Below are 22,198 nucleotides of genomic sequence, written 5' to 3'. Positions count from 1 at the left end.
CCTAAACAATCTTTAGTAATTGGATCTCCACAAGGAGAATAGATACCTTATGAGAGGCTCATCACTGATTTGTAATGCTTTTAGTAGGGCAACATAGGTCTAAAAAAAAATTGGCAAACTTGTGCCATAGGAGGCCATGGCCATAGTTAATGAGGTTATCTTAGACTAGGTCTTCTTGGCTATCAGGATAAGAACTTTTTGACATGTAGATGCAAACTACCTGCCTGTTCTGCCCTGTGATGATCTCCCCCAGCTCAAGCAGCGAGTCTCTGGCTTCATTTGACCACACGTCAGCAGAGCAGCTCTTTTTCTTCCAGTTTTCTCTGTTATCATGGCGTCACAGCCGACGTCATGCTAATTGACAACTGGCTCCCCGCAGATAGGAAGCAGGGAGTTGTCTTTCAATCAGAATGGCATCGGCCGAGACACTCAATCAGCAGAGCAAAGTGGAAGGCAAAGAGCTGCTGTATCGATGTGACCTCATCACAAGCAGGAAAATCACCGGCAAGAGTGGTCTGTGACCACCTTGCCGCGGATTATAGGAAGTTAGCACCAAAGTTCTTAGCCACATGTCAGGTTCGTTAGTAGGACATTTTGGCCTTTTTCATTACGTTTTTAGTTTGTTATAGGGAGAACTTCTAAATCAGTTAATGTTTTGGAAATCCAGCTGATGAAGCGGTAGTGATGTTTTACCAATCAAGTTTATTTTTCTCCTTGTTTTCTAAGTACAGTGACCTTTCCTGTAGCATATCTCCAACTCTGCGTAGACTTCAGGCGTCTAAAGTTTCTCCAAACTTTTTTGTCATCTTCCCTCTATCATCCACAGTTAATATAAAAGCGTTAAGTGATGGTGGGAGTGATAAATGAAGCAATACTTTTTTGAAGAGCATGTGTTGTGTCTGTGGCGAGGATCTGCTGAAATGAAGCATGGAGGTTATTTTCACAGCACAAGGTGAACCAATAATGTGCACATTCAGGCAGCTAACTGGACACCAGAGTATTTCAGAATGTAGAAAAATGCTTCCAGAAAGCTAGTTTAATAACGCGCAAACTTGAGACGTCGCACGGCAGGCAAATAGGACCCAGGATTTCAGAGCGATTTTCTTGGTTTCGGTGCCAGTTCTTTTATGCCTTGTTAACGCTCTGTCTTCTTTTATTGTCAAGTAAAGGGAATCTTGCTTGGAAATGCCCGTCTTCATCATTTTGATTTTGTTTCATTTTTATTTCTCGCAAGATTCTATTTTTTTTTTTTCAGTATCTAAGCTGTTGAAAACTTTAGACAAACTTTTTTCAACACTTGGATAAAAGTAAAAATACAGTAAACCACAAACTATTTATCTATTTTTTACACTCCTATTGGTTTCATGAAGCGGAATATCAAGCAGATGTTTGATCAGACCATCACAATCAGGGCTGTGGATTCGGAGTCGGAGCCCATTTTGGTGGAGTCAGTGTCATGGAAATTGCGGAGTCAGAGGTTTGACTTACCGACTCCACAGCCCTGATCACAATGAGAACTGGCTGCACCGACTCTGTTTTTCTCTAAAAAGAATACTAAAATTGTCTGATATTGCAGCTGCAATACCAGGGACACTCTAGAGAAAAATGGCACTGTGTCAGGAGAGCGGAAAGGACTTAATTTTCTTGTCACATAAAGACCCTTTAAAGTGAATCAGTCACCAGGTTTGTGCTACTTAATCTGTGAGCAGCATAATGTAGATAAAGAGACCCTAATTTCAGCAATGTGTCATGTACTGTGCTGCTTAGTGTAGTCGTTACACAATCACTATTTTATCAGCAGGAGATGATCGCTAGAGGACTACTTGGCCTGCTGCCAGGTAGTCTATCCCCGCCCTCACCACTGATTGGCAGCTTTCTTCCTTAGCACAGTGTACACAGAAAGCAGCCAATTAGTAGTGTGGGGGCGGAGTTATACATAGCTCAGATTTCAGAGAACCAGTAGATCTGCCGCAGAAAAAAAACTGCATCAACAAATAAAGTAAGTGATGCATTACTGGAACAAGGATCTCAACCCCTACACCATGCAGTTCTGAGATGGGGTAGCAGAAGCCTGGCAACAGATTCCCTTGACAGTAAGTTTGTATCTTTTTCCTGCACTCTAATAGTGCTTGCCATCTGCGATTGCTCCTGACCCTGCCATATACATGCCTATTCAGATGATGAGCATGAGGGTGTTCTGAATGAGGAGAGTCATAAGCTGCTTCCATACACGTCTGGTGCAGCTCATCTTCCGTAAAACCAAGCATGGGGCACAGTGAATTCCATGAATAGCTTCAGAGTAAAGTCAGGAAAAACCCCCACGCATGGAATATCTGAAATCACTGGGTTTGGAGATTTATTCATTCATTTAAAGGGAACCTGTCACCCCCCCCCCCCCCCCCGGCGTTTCGAACTAAAAGAGCTACCATGTGCCGCACTAATGCTGCATTCTGACAAGGTGGCTCTTTTAGTTCGGGTCCCTGCCACTGCTGAAAAAATCGTTTTTGAAATTTGTCCCTCATACCTTGAAATCGCCAGGGGGGCAGGTCTTTCCCCCCCTAATCCAGACGCCTCACATCCGTCACTCATGGCCTCTGCGCGCCGGGCGCCGCCTTCTCTTCCTTCGTTATCGTCCCCGGTGCCTGCACTGTTGTTGTTTTTTTTCCGGCATGCACAGTTGCGCTGCCATTCGAACTTAGAGTACAGACACCGGGGACGCTAATGAAGGAAGAGGAGGCGGCGCGCAGAGGCCAAGAGTGACGGCTGTGAGGCGTCTGGATTAGGGGTGAAAGATCGGCCCCCGTGGCGATTTCGAGGTATGAGGGAAAAATTTCAAAACTCGAACTAAAAGAGCCACCTTGTCAGAACGCAGCATTAGTGCAGCACAGGGTAGCTCTTTTAGTTACAAACGCCTGGGGGGTGACAGGCTCCCTTTAATGTCCATGAGTACTCTTATAATTAGATTTAGAATCGGCTAATTAGTGTTGTAATTGGCAAACTATCATCCATATAGGAAGTTGCCGAAAAAGAACAGAACATTTAATTGAAAGGCGTCCACGATTCCAAAGGAAAAAAGAAGACGGCACCGCTAATACTGCTGAGTCTGTGTGTCACAGGTGTGGTGAACAATTGCATGCTATACCTTAAGATTCCGGGTGCTCCTCCAGAAAAAACACGTTGGTGATCTCCATTGAAGAAAGAAAGTGGATAGCACTCACCGATCCTTAAAAAGTTCCATGTTTTTTTTCAAAACGGTTAAAACATCATGGCCAGGAGAGTGAGGATAGGAGTGTACGATAGCAGACCCGTAGAAGCGCTGCTCCAGTGCGAAACGGCCGTCGTCAGCACCTGCTATCGCACACTCCTATCCTCACTCTCCTGGCCATGATGTTTTAACCGTTTTGGAATAAAATATGGTATATTGTGTGGAGTAGGGAACTGGCTATTAGGAGCAGTGCCTAGTGAAAAGGCTATGAACATAAGGCTAATACCCCGAAACAGCTGTCTGTGGATGGATACCATGTTTTGGCATAGGTGGTTTTCCTTTATTGGATGCTGCCCTTCCCGTGGTTGTTCCTTCCTGGTGAAAGACCTGGCTATTTACTGCTTGCATTGAGAAACACGTCATGGTGTCTCCCCGGCTTTTCTACATGCTGTTTTAACTTTAGGCCTTTATATAATGTTCATCTTCTACATTTTAAAAATTAAAAAACAGAAAATGGTCCTATGCAAAAGTTCGGACACCCTGCAAGTGTATCAGCTTGTAAATGCTTTTTTTTTTTTTGCCAGAAAGGAGTATTTCAATTCTTGTTTGAGGGATTTTCCTTCATTCTTCCTTGGAAATTTTTTCCATTTCTGTGAGATTCCTGTTTCGTCTTGTATTCACTGATATTTTGAGGTCTAGCCACAGATTTTCAATTCTGTTTAGCTCAGGGGATTGTGAGGGCCACTATAGACCTTCAGCTTGTGCCTTTTTGAGGTAGTCTATAGTAGATTTTGACGTGTGTTTAGGATCATTATCCATTTGTAGGAGCCATCCTCTTTTCAACTTCAGCTTTTTTACAGATGGTGTTATGTTTGCATCAAGAATTTGTTAAAATTTCAATGAATCCATTCTTCCATCTACCTATGAAATGTTCCCCATGCCATTGGCTGCAACATAACCGTAAAGCATGATTTATGCAGCCCTATGCTTATTGCTGGTTGGCAAGATGTTCTTTTCCTGAACTTCTGTGCCCTTTTTTCTCCTCACACACCTTTGATCATTGTGGCCAGAGAGTTTTATTTTAACCTCATCGATCCACAGGACTTGTTTCCAAACTGCATGTTTAGATGTTCTTTTGCATACTTCTGATGCTGAATTTTATGGTGAGGACGCAGGAGAGGTTTTCTTCTGATGGCTCTTCCATGAAGGCCATATTTGTGCAGGTATATCTGAACAGTAAAACAATGTACCACAACTCCAGAGTCTTCTAAATCTTTGTGAAGGTCTTTTGCAGTAAAGTGGGGGTTCTGATTTGCATTTCTATCAATCCTACAAGCAGCTCACTGAAATTTTGCTTGGTCTTCCAGACCCTATCTTTACTTCTACTGTTCCTGTTAACTACCATTCCTCAATTACATTTCAGACTGAGGAAAGGGCAACTTGAAAATGCTTTGCTATCTTCTTATAGCCTTCTCCTGCTTTGTGGGCCTCCGCCATTTTCAGAGTGCTAGTCAGCTGCTTAGAAGAACCCATGGCTGCTGTTTTCTGGCACAAGGTTAGAGGAGGCTGGGTTTTTATAAAGCTAGGAAATTTGCATCACCTGGCCTTTCCTAATGATGATGATGGTGAACAAGCCATAACCCTCAGGTTAATTGAGGTCTGAAACCTTGGTCAAAGTTACCTGAGAACATGAATCTCCAAGGATACCCAAACTGTTGCATCAGCCCATTTTCCTTTTTGTAATTTTTAAAATGTAAAAGAAGGAAATGTATTTTTTTTTTTTGCCTAAAATACAAAGGAAATTTATCATCTTTAACTTCAGGCTTTCTAGAGATCATTACATCTTCAACTTGCTTAGCTGTTCACAATAACAGTAATTTTGACCAGGGGTGACCAAACCTGTAGATATTTATGACCTGTTCTGTGGATATGCTATAAATGTCTTGAGATGTGAATTCCGACTGTTTCTGTGTTTTTTTTGTTTTTTTCTGAAATACTGAGGTTGCCTTATTTGTGAATAACCTTAGATTGTTTGATCTTCTTATGGTAAAGTAAATTGCTTCATCGGTGTACGTCACGCAACATTTTAGATGATGATTCTAATTTTGTTTTATTTTCTTAGGAATTGAGTGGAAAGAAGCTCAAGAACGTGATCTGAAAACCGTCCTCCTGAAGACCAACCCTGACATCCCAATGGTGTTTGTCAGCGGAAACCATGACATAGGCAACGCACCAACCCCTGAGACCATACAGACCTACTGCAACAACTGGGGAGATGACTACTTCTCTTTCTGGGTTGGTGGAGTTTTCTTTCTGGTCTTAAATACACAGTTGTTCTTCGATGCATCGAAGTGCCCTGACCAGAAGGAGAATCAAGACAAGTGGCTTGCTGAGCAGCTGGCCATAGCCAAACAACGTCCCTGCCAGCGAGTTATCATTTTTCAGCACATCCCTCTATTCCTCCAGAATCCTGATGAAGATAATAACTATTTCAACCTGGAAAAATCACTTCGACAAGAGCTATTAGAGATGTTCCATAAAGCAGGTACTGCGCTTTAATATCGATAAATAATTCATGTTGATGTGTCCTTGTCTGCTTTGTTATAGAAGAAATACTACACTCTCATATCCCCAGTATGTTTGGTATAAGATTTACAGAAACATATTACTGGTATCTGATCTGCCCTTCAGTGCGGAAAAACACGTTTTGCCTGAAGAGTTTTGATGTGGCCTTAATCCCTATTTATTGAATCTGCCAAAAGGCATAATATATCACTGCTTGCGAGACAGAGTATATGGCTTGATACTGTCAGTCGCATTGACTCCTGCTTACAATAGACCCTTCAATGCTTATTTGCATTTATATTTTAAAATATAAATGCAAAGAATGGATATAAAACTTGCATACAAATAGTATAACTTCCATGGTATGTGTTTATTGCTCATACTGGAAAAAAATCAAGGCCGTTGAGAGAATAATTAGTTTTTTTTTATATATATCAAATATAAGTTAAATCAATACAAAACAACACAAAGACATAGTAGTGGGTAAGTTTAGAGGAATTAAGAACACAGTGTTTGGATTGGGAGCCAAAAAGGTAGTAAGAATATAGAATTTATTTAAATAAGACCATTTGCAAAGTTTCTTAAACTTTTATTGTAGACTAGATGGTGGCCCAATTCTAACGCATCGGGTATTCTAGAATATGTTTTTGTAGTGTATAGCACAGCCCACGTAGTATATTGCATAGCCACGCAGTACATTGCGCAGCCCACGCAGTACATTGCGCAGCCTACGCAGTACATTGCGCAGCCAACGCAGTACATTGCGCAGCCCACGTAGTATATTGCGCAGCCCACGTAGTATATTGCGCAGCCCACGTAGTATATTGCGCAGCCCACGTAGTATATTGCGCAGCCCACGTAGTATATTGCGCAGCCCACGTAGTATATTGCGCAGCCCACGTAGTACATTGCGCAGCCCACGTAGTACATTGCGCAGCCCACGCTGTACATTGCGCAGCCCACGTTGTATATTGCGCAGCCCACGTTGTATATTGCGCAGCCCACGTATATAGCAATGTGGGCATGATATCCCTGTTAAAAAAATAAAAAAAAAGAACTAAAATGAAAAATAGTTATATACTCACCTTCCGTTGGCGCCTGGATCCAGGAACCGGTTACCGACGCTTGGGATCCACCGAAGCTCTGTCGAGCCGCTCTCCATCTTCTGTTCCCAGGATGCATTGCGAAATTACCCAGATGACTGATGACCCAGATGACCGCTAAGTCTTCTGGGTAATTTTGCTATGCATCACTGGGAACGGAAGATGGCGGTCCGCGTGAGCGGCTCAGAGGAGTACGGAGGGTGAGTATAGCAGGTTTTTGGTTTTTTTTAAAATTATTTTTAACATTACATTTTTTTTTACTATTGATGCCGCATAGGCTGCATCAATAGTAAAAAATTGGGGACACACAGGGTTAATAGCAGCGCGGTTATGGAGTGCGTTACCCGCAGCATAACGCGGTCCGTTACCGCCGGCATTAACCCTGTGTGAGTGGTGACCGGAGGGGAGTATGCGGGCACCGGGCGGGGAGTAAGGAGCGGCCATTTTCTTCCGGACTGTGCGCGTCGCTGATTGGTCGTGGGCGTTTTGCCACGACCAATCAGCGACTTGGATTCCATGACAGACAGAGGCCGCGACCAATGAATATCCGTGACAGAAAGAAAGACAGACAGACAGAAGGACAGACAAAAAGACGGAAGTGACCCTTATATAGTTGATAACAAAGGGCTAGTCCTCAAAAAACCAAGCCCTTTCATTTGCATAGTTAACCACTTTATCTGTGTAACGAGATCTGTATTCTTTAGTTACTCTTAGCGGGTTTTCTGTCTTTTTGTGTAATTAAAAAAAAAAAAAGCTATCTCTGCAAGGCAACTTGCTTCAAAGAGAAGTGTAGCATGATGGGCATTAAAATCATTTAAATACTAAATGTGTTTTTTTATACGGTATCCATGCCGAATGCTATGTTTACTTACTGTTTCTTCACAGGGGCATAACGTCTACCAACAAGATATGACAATCTCTCCAGCTTGAACCCCCTACTGGTTCTCTAATTGCAGGTCTTTTATGCTCCAAGAATGTACTCTGAGGTGTACGGTATTACGAGAATCCTTCTGTATTATTTCAAAACACTATTTTTCAGTGATTCCTTTGTATCTCATACTGCACCCACACACACAAATACACCAATTGAAAGGTAAACTTGCCCCCTTCAGCAAGAAAATAGCCAAACAAACCACGCATCCATGATGTGATCACAAAATACATTTTAAACATTAATTTTATAAAACTGCGGTAAGGAAAAATGACCTGCAGGTGGCACCACACTACTCCAAAGCACAATACCACAAAGCTGAAACAAATCCTAACATTTGCCTTGGGGACTTTCCAGCTTACCGAACTCTTTGCCCAGCCGATTTCAGGCAGGTACATATAAAATATTTGCTACATATGTGGAAGTAGAATAAAAGTTAAACTTTACCTGTTTAAGACATCAGTTTTAAAGCCGAAGATATAATGAATGCAGCCTAAAAAAGATCGGACAGGTTCTGAACCATCAGATTTTCCATATTATTGGACAGTCATTGTAAAGTCTATCTCCTTCTAAGGTTGCAGCTTATTGGTGACCTGGAGTCACCTCTGGTTCCAAGTAAAAAAACTGCAGCGTTGACATAACTCAGACTGTAGATTGTTTCCCGATGGGAGAGATTGGTGGAAACAACCTTGCAAAAATTGAAAAAAAAAAAATCCAACCGTAGGGGGAAAAAAAGGTAAAATAATCTGCAGATATTACTTTTTTTTTTTTAAAGGGATATTCCCAACTATTATACAATGGTGTAAATACGCTCAGTTATGGGGTCAATTCTCCTTCATCATTTTTACTGTCAAAGTGGCACTGCTGTACAGGGAGCTGCTCCGTTCACATACATAGGGCAGTGTTGCACTTCCCTACACTGCAGATAGATGGCGGTACTGCTGTGGAGGGAAAAAAAAAATGCTGCTGCCCCTGTTCGTTTGCAAGGTCCTGACAATCAGACCCCTTCTCATCAGTAAGTAAAATACCATTATGTTAAATGTTGGGGGATGTCCTTTAGGCTGAGTCACACACAACGTATAAAAAATCTGTCTGTTTTACATGGACGAGAATCGCAGAAATGTTCTCTGAACAGTGATCCGTATGTCATCCGTGTGCAGTGCGAGTATGCGATTTTCTCACATGTAAGCATCCGTATGACATCCGTATGGCGAGATTTTCTCATCGGCTTGCAAAATGGACATATAATGGATTCATGGGCTCAAATATTTGTGAAAACATATATACGGTGTGTGTATATACAGGTCCTTCTCAAAAAATTAGCATATAGTGTTAAATTTCATTATTTACCATAATGTAATGATTACAATTAAACTTTCATATATTATAGATTCATTATCCACCAACTGAAATTTGTCAGGTCTTTTATTGTTTTAATACTGATGATTTTGGCATACAACTCCTGATAACCCAAAAAACCTGTCTCAATAAATTAGCATATTTCACCCGACCAATCAAATAAAAGTGTTTTTTAATACCAAACAAAAAAACCATCAAATAATAATGTTCAGTTATGCACTCAATACTTGGTCGGGAATCCTTTGGCAGAAATGACTGCTTCAATGCGGCGTGGCATGGAGGCAATCAGCCTGTGACACTGCTGAGATGTTATGGAGGCCCAGGATGCTTCAATAGCGGCCTTAAGCTCATCCAGAGTGTTGGGTCTTGCGTCTCTCAACTTTCTCTTCACAATATCCCACAGATTCTCTATGGGGTTCAGGTCAGGAGAGTTGGCAGGCCAATTGAGCACAGTAATACCATGGTCAGTAAACCATTTACCAGTGGTTTTGGCACTGTGAGCAGGTGCCAGGTCGTGCTGAAAAATGAAATCTTCATCTCCATAAAGCATTTCAGCCGAGGGAAGCATGAAGTGCTCCAAAATCTCCTGATAGCTAGCTGCATTGACCCTGCCCTTGATGAAACACAGTGGACCAACACCAGCAGCTGACATGGCACCCCACACAATCACTGACTGTGGGTACTTGACACTGGACTTCAGGCATTTTGGCATTTCCTTCTCCCCAGTCTTCCTCCAGACTCTGGCACCTTGATTTCCGAATGACATGCAAAATTTGCTTTCATCAGAAAAAAGTACTTGGGACCACTTAGCAACAGTCCAGTGCTGCTTCTCTGTAGCCCAGGTCAGGCGCTTCTGCCGCTGTTTATGGTTCAAAAGTGGCTTTACCTGGGGAATGCAGCACCTGTAGCCCATTTCCTGCACACGCCAGACTCAGTCCACTGCTTCCTCAGGTTCCCCAAGGTCTGGAATCGGTCCTTCTCCACAATCTTCCTCAGGGTCCGGTCACCTCTTCTCGTTGTACAGCGTTTTCTGCCACATTGTTTCCTTCCAACAGACTTACCATTGAGGTGCCTTGATACAGCACTCTGGGAACAGCCTATTTGTTGAGAAATTTCTTTCTGGGTTTTACCCTCTTGCTTGAGGGTGTCAATGATGGCCTTCTTGACATCTGTCAGGTCGCTAGTCTTACCCATGATGGGGGTTTTGAGTAATGAACCAGGCAGGGAGTTTTTAAAAGCTTCGGGTATCTTTTGCATGTGTTTAGAGTTAATTAGTTGATTCAGAAGATTAGGGTAATAGGTCATTTAGAGAACCTTTTCTTGATATGCTAATTTATTGAGACAGGTTTTTTGGGTTATCAGGAGTTGTATGCCAAAATCATCAGTATTAAAACAATAAAAGACCTGACAAATTTCAGTTGGTGGATAATGAATCTATAATATATGAAAGTTTAATTGTAATCATTACATTATGGTAAATAATGAAATTTAACACTATATGCTAATTTTTTGAGAAGGACCTGTACAGTGGGGCAAAAAAGTATTTAGTCAGTCAGCAATAGTGCAAGTTCCACCACTTAAAAAGATGAGAGGCGTCTGTAATTTACATCATAGGTAGACCTCAACTATGGGAGACAAACTGAGAAACAAAAATCCAGAAAATCACATTGTCTGTTTTTTTATCATTTTATTTGCATATTATGGTGGAAAATAAGTATTTGGTCAGAAACAAAATTTCATCTCAATACTTTGTAATACATCCTTTGTTGGCAATGACAGAGGTCAAACATTTTCTGTAAGTCTTCACAAGGTTGCCACACACTGTTGTTGGTATGTTGGCCCATTCCTCCATGCAGATCTCCTCTAGAGCAGTGATGTTTTTGGCTTTTCACTTGGCAACACGGACTTTCAACTCCCTCCAAAGGTTTTCTATAGGGTTGAGATCTGCAGACTGGCTAGGCCACTCCAGGACCTTGAAATGCTTCTTACGAAGCCACTCCTTCGCTGCCCTGGCGGTGTGCTTTGGATCATTGTCATGTTGAAAGACCCAGCCACGTTTCATCTTCAATGCCCTTGCTGATGGAAGGAGGTTTGCACTCAAAATCTCACGATACATGGCCCCATTCATTCTTTCATGTACCCGGATCAGTCGTCCTGGCCCCTTTGCAGAGAAACAGCCCCAAAGCATGATGTTTCCACCACCATGCTTTATAGTAGGTATGGTGTTTGATGGATGCAACTCAGTATTCTTTTTCCTCCAAACACGACAAGTTGTGTTTCTACCAAACAGTTCCAGTTTGGTTTCATCAGACCATAGGACATTCTCCCAAAACTCCTCTCGATCATCCAAATGCTCTCTAGCAAACTTCAGATGGGCCCGGACATGTACTGGCTTAAGCAGTGGGACACGTCTGGCACTGCAGGATCTGAGTCCATGGTGGCGTAGTGTGTTACTTATGGTAGGCCTTGTTACATTGGTCCCAGCTCTCTGCAGTTCATTCACTACGTCCCCCCGCGTGGTTCTGGGATTTTTGCTCACCGTTCTTGTGATCATTCTGACCCCACGGGGTGGGATTTTGCATGGAGCCCCAGATCGAGGGAGATTATCAGTGGTCTTGAATGTCTTCCATTTTCTAATTATTGCTCCCACTGTTGATTTCTTCACACCAAGCTGGTTGGCTATTGCAGATTCAGTCTTCCCAGCCTGGTGCAGGGCTACAATTTTGTTTCTGGTGTCCTTTGACAGCTCTTTGGTCTTCACCATAGTGGAGTTTGGAGTCAGACTGTTTGAGGGTGTGCACAGGTGTCTTTTTATACTGATAACAAGTTTAAACAGGTGCCATTACTACAGGTAATGAGTGGAGGAAAGAGGAGCCTCTTAAAGAAGAAGTTACAGGTCTGTGAGAGCCAGAAATCTTGATTGTTTGTTTCTGACCAAATACTTATTTTCCACCATAATATGCAAATAAAATGATAAAAAAACAGACAATGTGATTTTCTGGATTTTTGTTTCTCAGTTTGTCTCCCATAGTTGAGGTCTACATATGATGTAAATTACAGACGCCTCTCATCTTTTTAAGTGGTGGAACTTGCACTATTGCTGACTGACTAAATACTTTTTTGCCCCACTGTATATGTGTACACACACATACAGTGCCTTGCGAAAGTATTCGGCTCCCTGGAACTTTTCAACCTTTTCCCACATATCATGCTTCAAACATAAAGATACCAAATGTAAATTTTTGGTGAAGTATCAACAAGTGGAACACAATTGTGAAGTTAAACGAAATTTATTGGTTATTTTAAATTTTTGTGGAAAGTCAAAAACTGAAAAGCGGGGAGTGCAATATTATTCGGCCCCTTTAACGTAATACTTTGTTGCGCCACCTTTTGCTGCGATTACAGCTGCAAGTTGCTTGGGGTATGTCTCTATCAGTTTTGTACATCAAGAGACAGAAATTCTTGCCCATTCTTCCTTGGCAAACAGCTCGAGCTCAGTGATGTTTGATGGAGATCGTTTGTGAGCAGCAGTTTTCAGCTCTTTCCACAGATTCTCGATTGGATTGCGGTCTGGCCTTTGACTTGGCCATTCTAACACCTGGATACGTTTATTTGTGAACCATTCCATTGTAGATTTTGCTTTATGTTTGGGATCATTGTCTTGTTGGAAGACAAATCTCCGTCCCAGTCTCAGGTCTTTTGCAGACTCCAACAGGATTTCTTCAAGAATGGTCCTGTATTTGGCTCCATCCATCTTCCCATCAAATTTAACCATCTTCCCTGTCCCTGCTGAAGAAAAGCAGGCTCAAACCATGATGCTGCCACCACCATGTTTGACAGTGGGGATGGTGTGTTCAGGGTGATGAGCTGTGTTGCCTTTACGCCAAACCTCGTTTGGCATTGTTGCCAAAAAGTTCGATTTTGATTTCATCTGACCAGAGCACCTTCTTCCACATGTTTGCTGTCTCCCAGGTGGCTTGTTGCAAACTTTAAACAACACTTTTTATGGATATCTTTGAGAAATGGCTTTCTTCTTGCCACTCTTCCATAAAGGCCAGATTTGTGCAGTGTACGACTGATTTGTTGTCCTATGGACAGACTGTCCCACCTCAGCTGTAGATCTCTGCAGTTCATCCAGAGTGATCATGGGCCTCTTGGCTGCATCTCTGATCAGTCTTCTCCTTGTTTGAGATGAAAGTTTAGAGGGACGGCCGGGTCTTGGTAGATTTGCAGTGGTATGATACTCCTTCCATTTCAATATGATCGCTTGCACAGTGCTTCTTGGGATGTTTAAAGTTTTGGAAATCATTTTGTATCCAAATCCGGCTTTAAACTTCTCCACAACAGTATCACGGACCTGCCTGTTGTGTTCCTTGGTCTTCATGACGCTCTCTGTGCTTCAAACAGAACCCTGAGACTATCACAGAGCAGGTGCATTTATACGGAGAATTGATTACACACAGGTGGATTATATTTATCATCATTAGGCATTTAGGACAACATTCATTCAGAGATCCACAATGAACTTCTGGAGTGAGTTTGCTGCACTGAAAGTAAAGGGGACGAATAATATTGCATGCCCCACTTTTCAGTTTTTGAATTTCCACAAAAATGTAAAATAACCAATAAATTTCATTCAACTTCACAATTGTGTTCCACTTGTTGGAAAAGGTTGAAGAGTTCCAGGGAGCCGAATACTTTCGCAAGGCACATATATATATATATAATGTCAGTGAGACACATACCTCTGTGTTCATTATCTCAATAAATATATTTACATTTGACCAGCTTGATTTTCCTGAAATTGCCTGCGCCCTCGTCAACCAATGTGCGAACATTTTGCACGGGCCAACCAGTTAGGATGAGAATGATGAGCTGTCTACAGCACCCGGTGACGAGAAACAGCACTTACTGTACCGCTTCTTCCCTGGTGTCCATCCGTATGGTACTGATACAGCACACTGTTTCCACACTTGTTCTGCAAGTATTACACACACGGACACTGTCATCTCCTGTGCCGTTTTTTTTTCAGTAGCAGACTGGGCACAGCAGGAAGGTTTCTGCTGCAGCCAGTTGTTGTACTGCAGACTGGGCACAGAATAAAGGCTTCTGCTGCAGCCAGTTGTCTAACTGAAGACTGGGCACAGTAGGGAGACTTCAGCTGCAGCTAGTTATCTTACTGCAGCACACAGGACAGATAACAGGAGGGGTGGGGACATAGGTAAGCTCCCAAAACACTCAGATTTCATTGTATATTGTCAGCTTTAGGCTGGCGCTACATGGCATTTGTCAAAACGACACAGATTGTACAGTCAGATTACTATGAGCAGCTGTTACATTGCAGCGTAATAGTGGTCGCAATACCACCCCATTCACTTTTATTATTCTGCTGACGTGACAGCGACACTTAGCCATTTTTGGGCAAGCAATCTGAATCACAGCCAAATTGTCGTATAGCCCTAGCCTTAATTATAGTATGTGACAAAACTATATCAAAGACAAGGAGAAGATTAAGGCGGGAATATCCTGGATATTTTAACACTTTTTTTTTTGTTTCTTTTAATAACTACTATGCTAAAAATATAAATGGTGGGTTATACTTTAAAGTACTCATGGAGTCTACTTATTAGCAATATTGTCATAGTATGCAATACCAAGTTTAACAACTTTTATGGTAATTGGATAATTTTTTCTGATACTTGTCCAATTGTTGCCACCGATCATTTCAGGTAACTTCAGAATAAACTATTTTTGACCATTATATGACTCGTATCATTTATTGATCATTCGTTTTTCCATATTCAAGTTCTGCTTCCAATTTTCAGTCCTCTCTGAGCTAGTGGGTGGGTGTTCCCCATTCACAGCCTACACAGACATAAGGTTTTCCTGCTGTTCTTTCTCTGTATCACACATACAGAAGTAGCAGCAGCAATAGGATAGAAAACACTGTATCACTGATCTTTGTAGCTGTGAATCCATCACTTAAAGGGACACTTTCAGCACTGAATGGCTGTTCCGGCAAAGCTCAAGTGCTCGGTTCTTCAGGACTGGGCCAATCATTTATATACACCTTCCCACCTGCCTGGTTTCCATCTATCCCCTCTCTTCTCTGGCTTTATGAAATTAGAGCTGTGAATCAAAGAAGAGCAGGTGGAGATTGAGGGAAAATAAGCCGGTGGGAAGGTGTATATAAATTGGCCCCGCTGTGAAGCACCGAGCGACTGTACTTAGTTTGAACAGTCATTCTGTGCTGATAGTCCCTTTAAGTGAAATAAGTTTTCCTGCATCTCACTTTCCTGAGTGCTACTCACTTCTTCTTTCCACCAACCACTCCATAGATGATAATACAAGGTGTAACATGACGCCTCACTGTGCTGGCAGTCCATCTTGTTTTGGCCATGATGGGTGGGATGGGAGGTTTCAGATTGGACAACTAGTTCAGGAGGCAGGGAAGAAGTGGGGAAAAATGTCTCATAAGTGGAGAAAGAATAAAATATATGACATAGCCTCTTTTTTTTTTGCTCTGTACTATTGATTTATGCAGTTTGTTGAAGCGACATTGACCATTTAAGTATTCCCAGGTGGTGCGGCCTTTTTGAAACCTTATGGAAGAAATGAGGGGGCATCATTTAAATCCGATGTTAGATGGAGTTTTCATATAGCACGGAGCTCCATTGATTGTACGTGTCTGGCGTGATTGCCCTGGTATGAGCTGCCGCTGTCCTGTTCACTTGTTAGAACATTCTGCTTCCTGACAGGGAAAGTCTACTTTTTGTTAACTGCCTTTGATTTACTGCCTGTTTTGATCTGTTCTGTTGGAAGGTCTTTAAGCCATCGCACCTTCCAGAACATTTTTACGGAGAACACCTACTTTAGATCTTTATACTGGTTTTATTATAGACCAAGATGGTGGACATTTTGCAATCTCTCATTTAAGTGTTCTTGCAACAGGAATAAAGGTTTTGTCTTGCATGTAGATCAGGGCCAGTGTCATAAAGCTGCACTTGGAAATATTTTTTTTTTTCATGTTACCTGGATGGATATGTTGACCCTGCCTTTTTTTCGTTTTTTTTTCCCCAAGATTTTTATGCATGGTTTTGGCAGGCATCATGTATGCTCTGCTGCTTTTATTGTATTGTTGAGAAATGGTCCAAAAAAAGCAACCGACAATAAGATGTCTGTATATTCTCCATAACAGTCTATGAAAGATAAGGCAAAACTCTGAGTTTGTCTGCATAATCCGACAACAAAGAATTTGTTTGTAGTCTGTAACCATGGAGACAAAAGTATCTATTCTCCAAGTACGTTTCTGAGTAACGTTAGCTTTGCTTGTATTTCCACTCTCTATCTGTGGCATTCACATAGACAATGATTGGAAAAGAGCGGCGCATGCTCAACCTTCAATACATTTAGATGGGGCTCTGCAGAGGGGTCTATGATTCAGTAAAATACCAAAAAAAGAAGAATATACCAGCTCACCACCACCACCGGGTTAAACAGAGAAGTCTCTCTGGGAACGTTACACAGAGTCCTCTAGGCCGGTATCTTCGAGTGGAAAGTTCAACCTAGAAGAGAAGTTGCAATCCATCACCCTGAAGATTACGATTTCATTGTACACACCTTAAACTTATTTTCATTAAAAAAAAAAAAAAACATGATTAAAAAATTCAAAATTCAGATGGAAATGAAAAAGGTGAAAATGCGTTATGCGTTTCAGACTACCGTGGGGTCTTTAGTCATAGGTATACTACATGACCATTCCCAAATAATATATACCTTTCAAATCCCCCAGAAATAGACTCTCGTCATCTGGGTGCACCCGTTAATGAATAAATATATTGATCAAACAAATAGAAGCAGATGAAAGAAAAAGGTATTCAAATAATCCCTGAGAATCGTTTTTATATACAGTATAATGTGTTAAATTTAATATTGCATATATATTTGTTATATATGTATTATTTATAATATATTATGATTTATATATGATAGTATGTATATATAATTATAATACTAGATGGTGGCCCGATTCTAACGCATTGGGTATTCTAGAATATGCATGTCCACGTAGTATATTGCCCAGTGACGTAGTATATTGCCCAGTGACGTAGTATATTGCCCAGTGACGTAGTATATTGCCCAGTGACGTAGTATATTGCCCAGTGACGTAGCATATTGCCCAGTGACGTAGCATATTGCCCAGCGACGTAGCATATTGCCCAGCGACGTAGCATATTGCCCAGCCACGTAGTATATTGCCCAGCCACGTAGTATATTGCCCAGCCACGTAGTATATTGCCCAGCCACGTAGTATATTGCCCAGCCACGTAGTATATTGCCCAGCCACGTAGTATATTGCCCAGCCACGTAGTATATTGCACAGCCACGTAGTATATTGCACAGCCACGTAGTATATTGCCCAGCCACGTAGTATATTGCCCAGCCACGTAGTATATTGCACAGCCCACATAGTATATTGCCCAGCCACGTAGTATATTGCCCAGCCACGTAGTATATTGCCCAGCCACGTAGTATATTGCCCAGCCACGTAGTATATTGCCCAGTTACGTAGTATATTGCCCAGTTACGTATATTGCCCAGTAACGTAGTATACAGCACAGAGCCACGTAATATTTTGCCCAGCCACGTATGTCACAGGTTAAAAAATAAAAAATAAACACATACTCCCCTTCCGAGGGGCCCCTTGTAGTTCTGTCACCTGTGTTCGGTTCAGGCAGCAGCTTCCGGTCCGAGGGTGTGATGACGTCGCAGTCACATGACCGTGACGTCATGGCAGGTCCTTGTCGCATACCAACCTTAGCACCGGAACCTGCCGCTTGCATGGACCGGTCACCGGAGCGTCGGAAAGGCGGCGGAAGGTGAGTATATAACGATTTGTTATTTTTTTTAAATTATTTTTACCATTAGATGTTTTTACTATTGAGGCTGCATAGGCAGCCTCAATAGTAAAAACTTGGTCGCACAGGGTTAATAGCGGCGGTAACGGAGTGAGTTACCCGCGGCATAACGCGGTCCGTTACCGCTGGCATTAACCCTGTGTGAGCCGTGACTGCGGGGAGTATGGAGCGGGCGCCGGGCACTGACTGCAGGGGAGTAGGGAGGGACTAACCGGACTGTGCCCGTCGCTGATTGGTCGCGGCAGCCATGACAGGCAGCTGGGGAGACCAATCAGCGAATGAATATCCGTGACGGAAGTTGCCGACAGAAAGACGGAAGTACCCCTTAGACAATTATATATAGATATTAAACATAATATATAGATATGCAAATCATAATATAGTGTTATAAATAAAATATATATATGTGTATATATAATATACATATATATATATACATACATACATACATACATACATACATACATACAGTGGGGCAAAAAAGTATTTAGTCATTCAGCAATAGTGCAAGTTCCACCACTTAAAAAGATGAGAGGCGTCTGTAATTTACATCATAGGTAGACCTCAACTATAGGAGACAAACTGAGAAAAAAAAATCCAGAAAATCACATTGTCTGTTTTTTTATCATTTTATTTGCATATTCTGGTGGAAAATAAGTATTTGGTCAGAAACAAACAATCAAGATTTCTGGCTCTCACAGACCTGTAACTTCTTCTTTAACCCCTTCATGACCCAGCCTATTTTGGCCTTAATGACCTTGCCGTTTTTTGCAATTCTGACCAGTGTCCCTTTATGAGGTAATAACTCAGGAACGCTTCAACGGATCCTAGCGATTCTGAGATTGTTTTTTCGTGACATATTGGGCTTCATGTTAGTGGTAAATTTAGGTCGATAATTTCTGAGTTTATTTGTTAAAAAAACGGAAATTTGGCGAAAATTTTGAAAATTTCGCAATTTTCACATTTTGAATTTTTATTCTGTTAAACCAGAGAGTTATGTGACACAAAATAGTTAATAAATAACGTTTCCCACATGTCTACTTTACATCAGCACAATTTTTGAAAAATTTTTTTTTTGCTAGGAAGTTATAAGGGTTAAAATTTGACCAGTGATTTCTCATTTTTACAACAAAATTTACAAAACCATTTTTTTTAGGGACCACCTCACATTTGAAGTCATTTTGAGGGTTCTATATGGCTGAAAATACCCAAAAGTGACACCATTCTAAAAACTGCACCCCTCAAGGTGCTCAAAACCACATTCAAGAAGTGTATTAACCCTTCAGGTGTTTCACAGCAGCAGAAGCAACATGGAAGTAAAAAATGAACATTTAACTTTTTAGTCACAAAAATGATCTTTTAGCAACAATTTTTTTATTTTCCCAAGGGTAAAAGGAGAAACTGGACCACGGACGTTGTTGTCCAATTTGTCCTGAGTACGCTGATACCTCATATGTGGGGGTAAACCACTGTTTGGGCGCACGGCAGGGCTCAGAAGGGAAAGAGCGCCATTTGACTTTTTGAATGAAAAATTGGCTCCAATCTGTAGCGGACACCATGTCATGTTTGGAGAGCCCCCGTGTGCCTAAACATTGGAGCTCCCCCACAAGTGACCCCATTTTGGAAACTAGACCCCCCAAGGAACTTATCTAGAAGCATAGTGAGAACTTTAAACCCCCAGGTGCTTCACAAATTGATCCGTAAAAATGAAAAAGTACTTTTTTTTCACAAAAAAATTATTTTAGCCTCAATTTTTTCATTTTCACATGGGCAACAGGATAAAATGGATCCTAAATTTTGTTGGGCAATTTCTCCTGAGTACACCAATACCTCACATGTGGGGGTAAACCACTGTTTGGGCACATGGTAAGGCTCGGAAGGGAAGGAGCGCCATTTGACTTTTTGAATGAAAAATTATCTCCATCGTTAGCGGACACCATGTCGCGTTTGGAAAGCCCCTGTGTGCCTAAACATTGGAGCTCCTCCACAAGTGACCCCATTTTGGAAACTAGACCCCCCAAGGAACTCATCTAGAGGCATAGTGAGCACTTTAAACCCCCAGGTGCTTCACAAATTGATCCGCAAAAATGAAAAAGTACTTTTTTTCTTTCACACAAAATTCCTTTTAGCCTCAATTCTTTCATTTTCACATGGGCAACAGGATAAAATGGATCCTAAAATTTGTTGGGCAATTTCTCCTGAGAACGCCGATACCTCATATGTGGGGGTAAACCACTGTTTGGGAGCACGGCAAGGCTCGGAAGGGGAGGCGTGCCATTCGACTTTTTGAATGGAAAATTAGCTCCAATCGTTAGCGGACACCATGTCGCGTTTGGAGAGCCCCTGTGTGCCTAAACATTGGAGCTCCCCTACAAGTGACCCCATTTTGGAAACTAGACCCCCCAAGGAACTTATCTAGATGCATAGTGAGCACTTATAACCCCCAGGTGCTTCACAGAAGTTTATAACGCAGAGCCGTGAAAATAAAAAAATAATTTTTCTTTCCTCAAAAATGATTTTTAGCCCAGAATTTTTTATTTTCCCAAGGGTAACAGGAGAATTTGGACCCCAATATTTGTTGCCCAGTTTGTTGTGAGTACGCTGATACCCCATATATGGGGGTAAACCACTGTTTGGGCACACGTCAGGGCTCGGAAGGGAAGTAGTGACATTTGAAATGCAGACTTTGATGGAATGGTCTGCGGGCGTCACATTGCATTTGCAGAGCCCCTGATGTGCCTAAACAGTAGAAACACCCCACAAGTGACCCCATTTTGGAAACTAGACTCCCGAAGGAACTTATCTAGATGTGTGGTGAGCACTTTCAACCCCCAAGTGCTTCACAGAAGTTTATAACGCAGAGCCGTGAAAATAAAAAATAATTGTTCTTTCCTCAAAAATAATGTTTTAGCAAGTAATTTTTTATTTTTGCAAGGGTAACAGGAGAAATTGGACCCCAACAGTTGTTGCCCAGTTTGTCCTGAGTACGCTGGTACCCCAAATGTGGGGGTAAACCACTGTTTGGGCGCACGTCGGGGCTTGGAAGGGAGGGAGCACCATTTGACTTTTTGAACGCAAGATTGGCTGGAATCAATGGTGGCGCCATGTTGCGTTTGGAGACCCCTGATGTGCCTAAACAGTGGAAACCCCTCAATTCTAACTTCAACACTAACCCCAACACACCCCTAATCCTAATCCCAACTGTAGCCATAACCCTAATCACAACCCTAACCCCAACACACCCCTAACCACAACCCTAACCGCAACACACCCGTAACCCTAATTCCAACCCTAATCCTAACCCTAATCCCAACCGTAACCCTAATCCCAACCCTAACCACAACTGTAACCCCAACACACCCCTAACCCTATCCGTAACCCTAACCACAAGCCTAATCTTAACCCTATTTCAAACCCTAGCCCTAATTCCAACCCTAACTCTAATTCCAACCCTAACCCTAAGGCTATGTGCCCACGTTGCGGATTCGTGTGAGATTTTTCCGCACGATTTTTGAAAAATCTGCAGGTAAAAGGCACTGCGTTTTACCTGCGGATTTACAGCAGATTTCCAGTGTTTTTTTGTGCGGATTTCACCTTCGGATTCCTATTGAGGAACAGGTGTAAAACGCTGCGGAATCCGCACAAAGAATTGACATGCTGTGGAAAATACAACGCAGCGTTTCTGCACGGAATTTTCCGCACCATGGGCACAGCGGATTTGGTTTTCCATAGGTGTACATGGTACTGTAAACCTGATGGAAAACTGCTTCGAATCCGCTGCAGATCCGCGGCCAATCCGCTGCGGATCCGCAGCCAATCCGCTGCGGATCCGCGGCCAATCCGCTGCGAATCCGCGGCCAATCCGCTGCGGATCCACGGCCAAATCCGCACTGTGTGCACATGCCATAACCCTACCCCTAACCCCAACCCGTAACCCTAACCCTACCCCTAACCCTACCCCTAGTTCTAACCCTAGTTCTAACCCTAACCCTAGTGGAAAAAGAAAAAAAAAATATTTTCTTTATTTTATTATTGTCCCTACCTATGGGGGTGATAAAGGGGGGGGGGTGTTTATTTATTATTTTTTTATTTTGATCGCTGCGATAGAACCTACCAC

The 22,198-nt window shown here is 42.1% G+C and overlaps 1 protein-coding gene across 3 annotated transcripts in view; it reads left to right on the top strand.

Annotated features, from left to right (window-relative positions):
* The window catches only part of CPPED1 (calcineurin like phosphoesterase domain containing 1), a 98,339-nt gene that overhangs the window by 35,562 nt on the left and 40,579 nt on the right, over positions 1–22,198 (top strand). For all 3 annotated transcript variants that reach the window (XR_013218187.1, XM_077275153.1, XM_077275154.1), the window contains exon 3: positions 5,328–5,750. Coding sequence is in view for 2 of the 3 variants with exons in the window: in XM_077275153.1 (XP_077131268.1) it covers positions 5,328–5,750 (423 nt within the window). In the remaining variant the exon portion in view is untranslated. The remainder of the gene's footprint in view (positions 1–5,327; positions 5,751–22,198) is intronic.

Source organism: Ranitomeya variabilis, chromosome 7 (assembly GCF_051348905.1).
Source record: "Ranitomeya variabilis isolate aRanVar5 chromosome 7, aRanVar5.hap1, whole genome shotgun sequence".
NCBI classification, from domain to species: domain Eukaryota; kingdom Metazoa; phylum Chordata; class Amphibia; order Anura; family Dendrobatidae; genus Ranitomeya; species Ranitomeya variabilis.
Note: the sequence above shows the minus strand (reverse complement) of the source record. Positions and strands in the feature narration are given on the sequence as shown.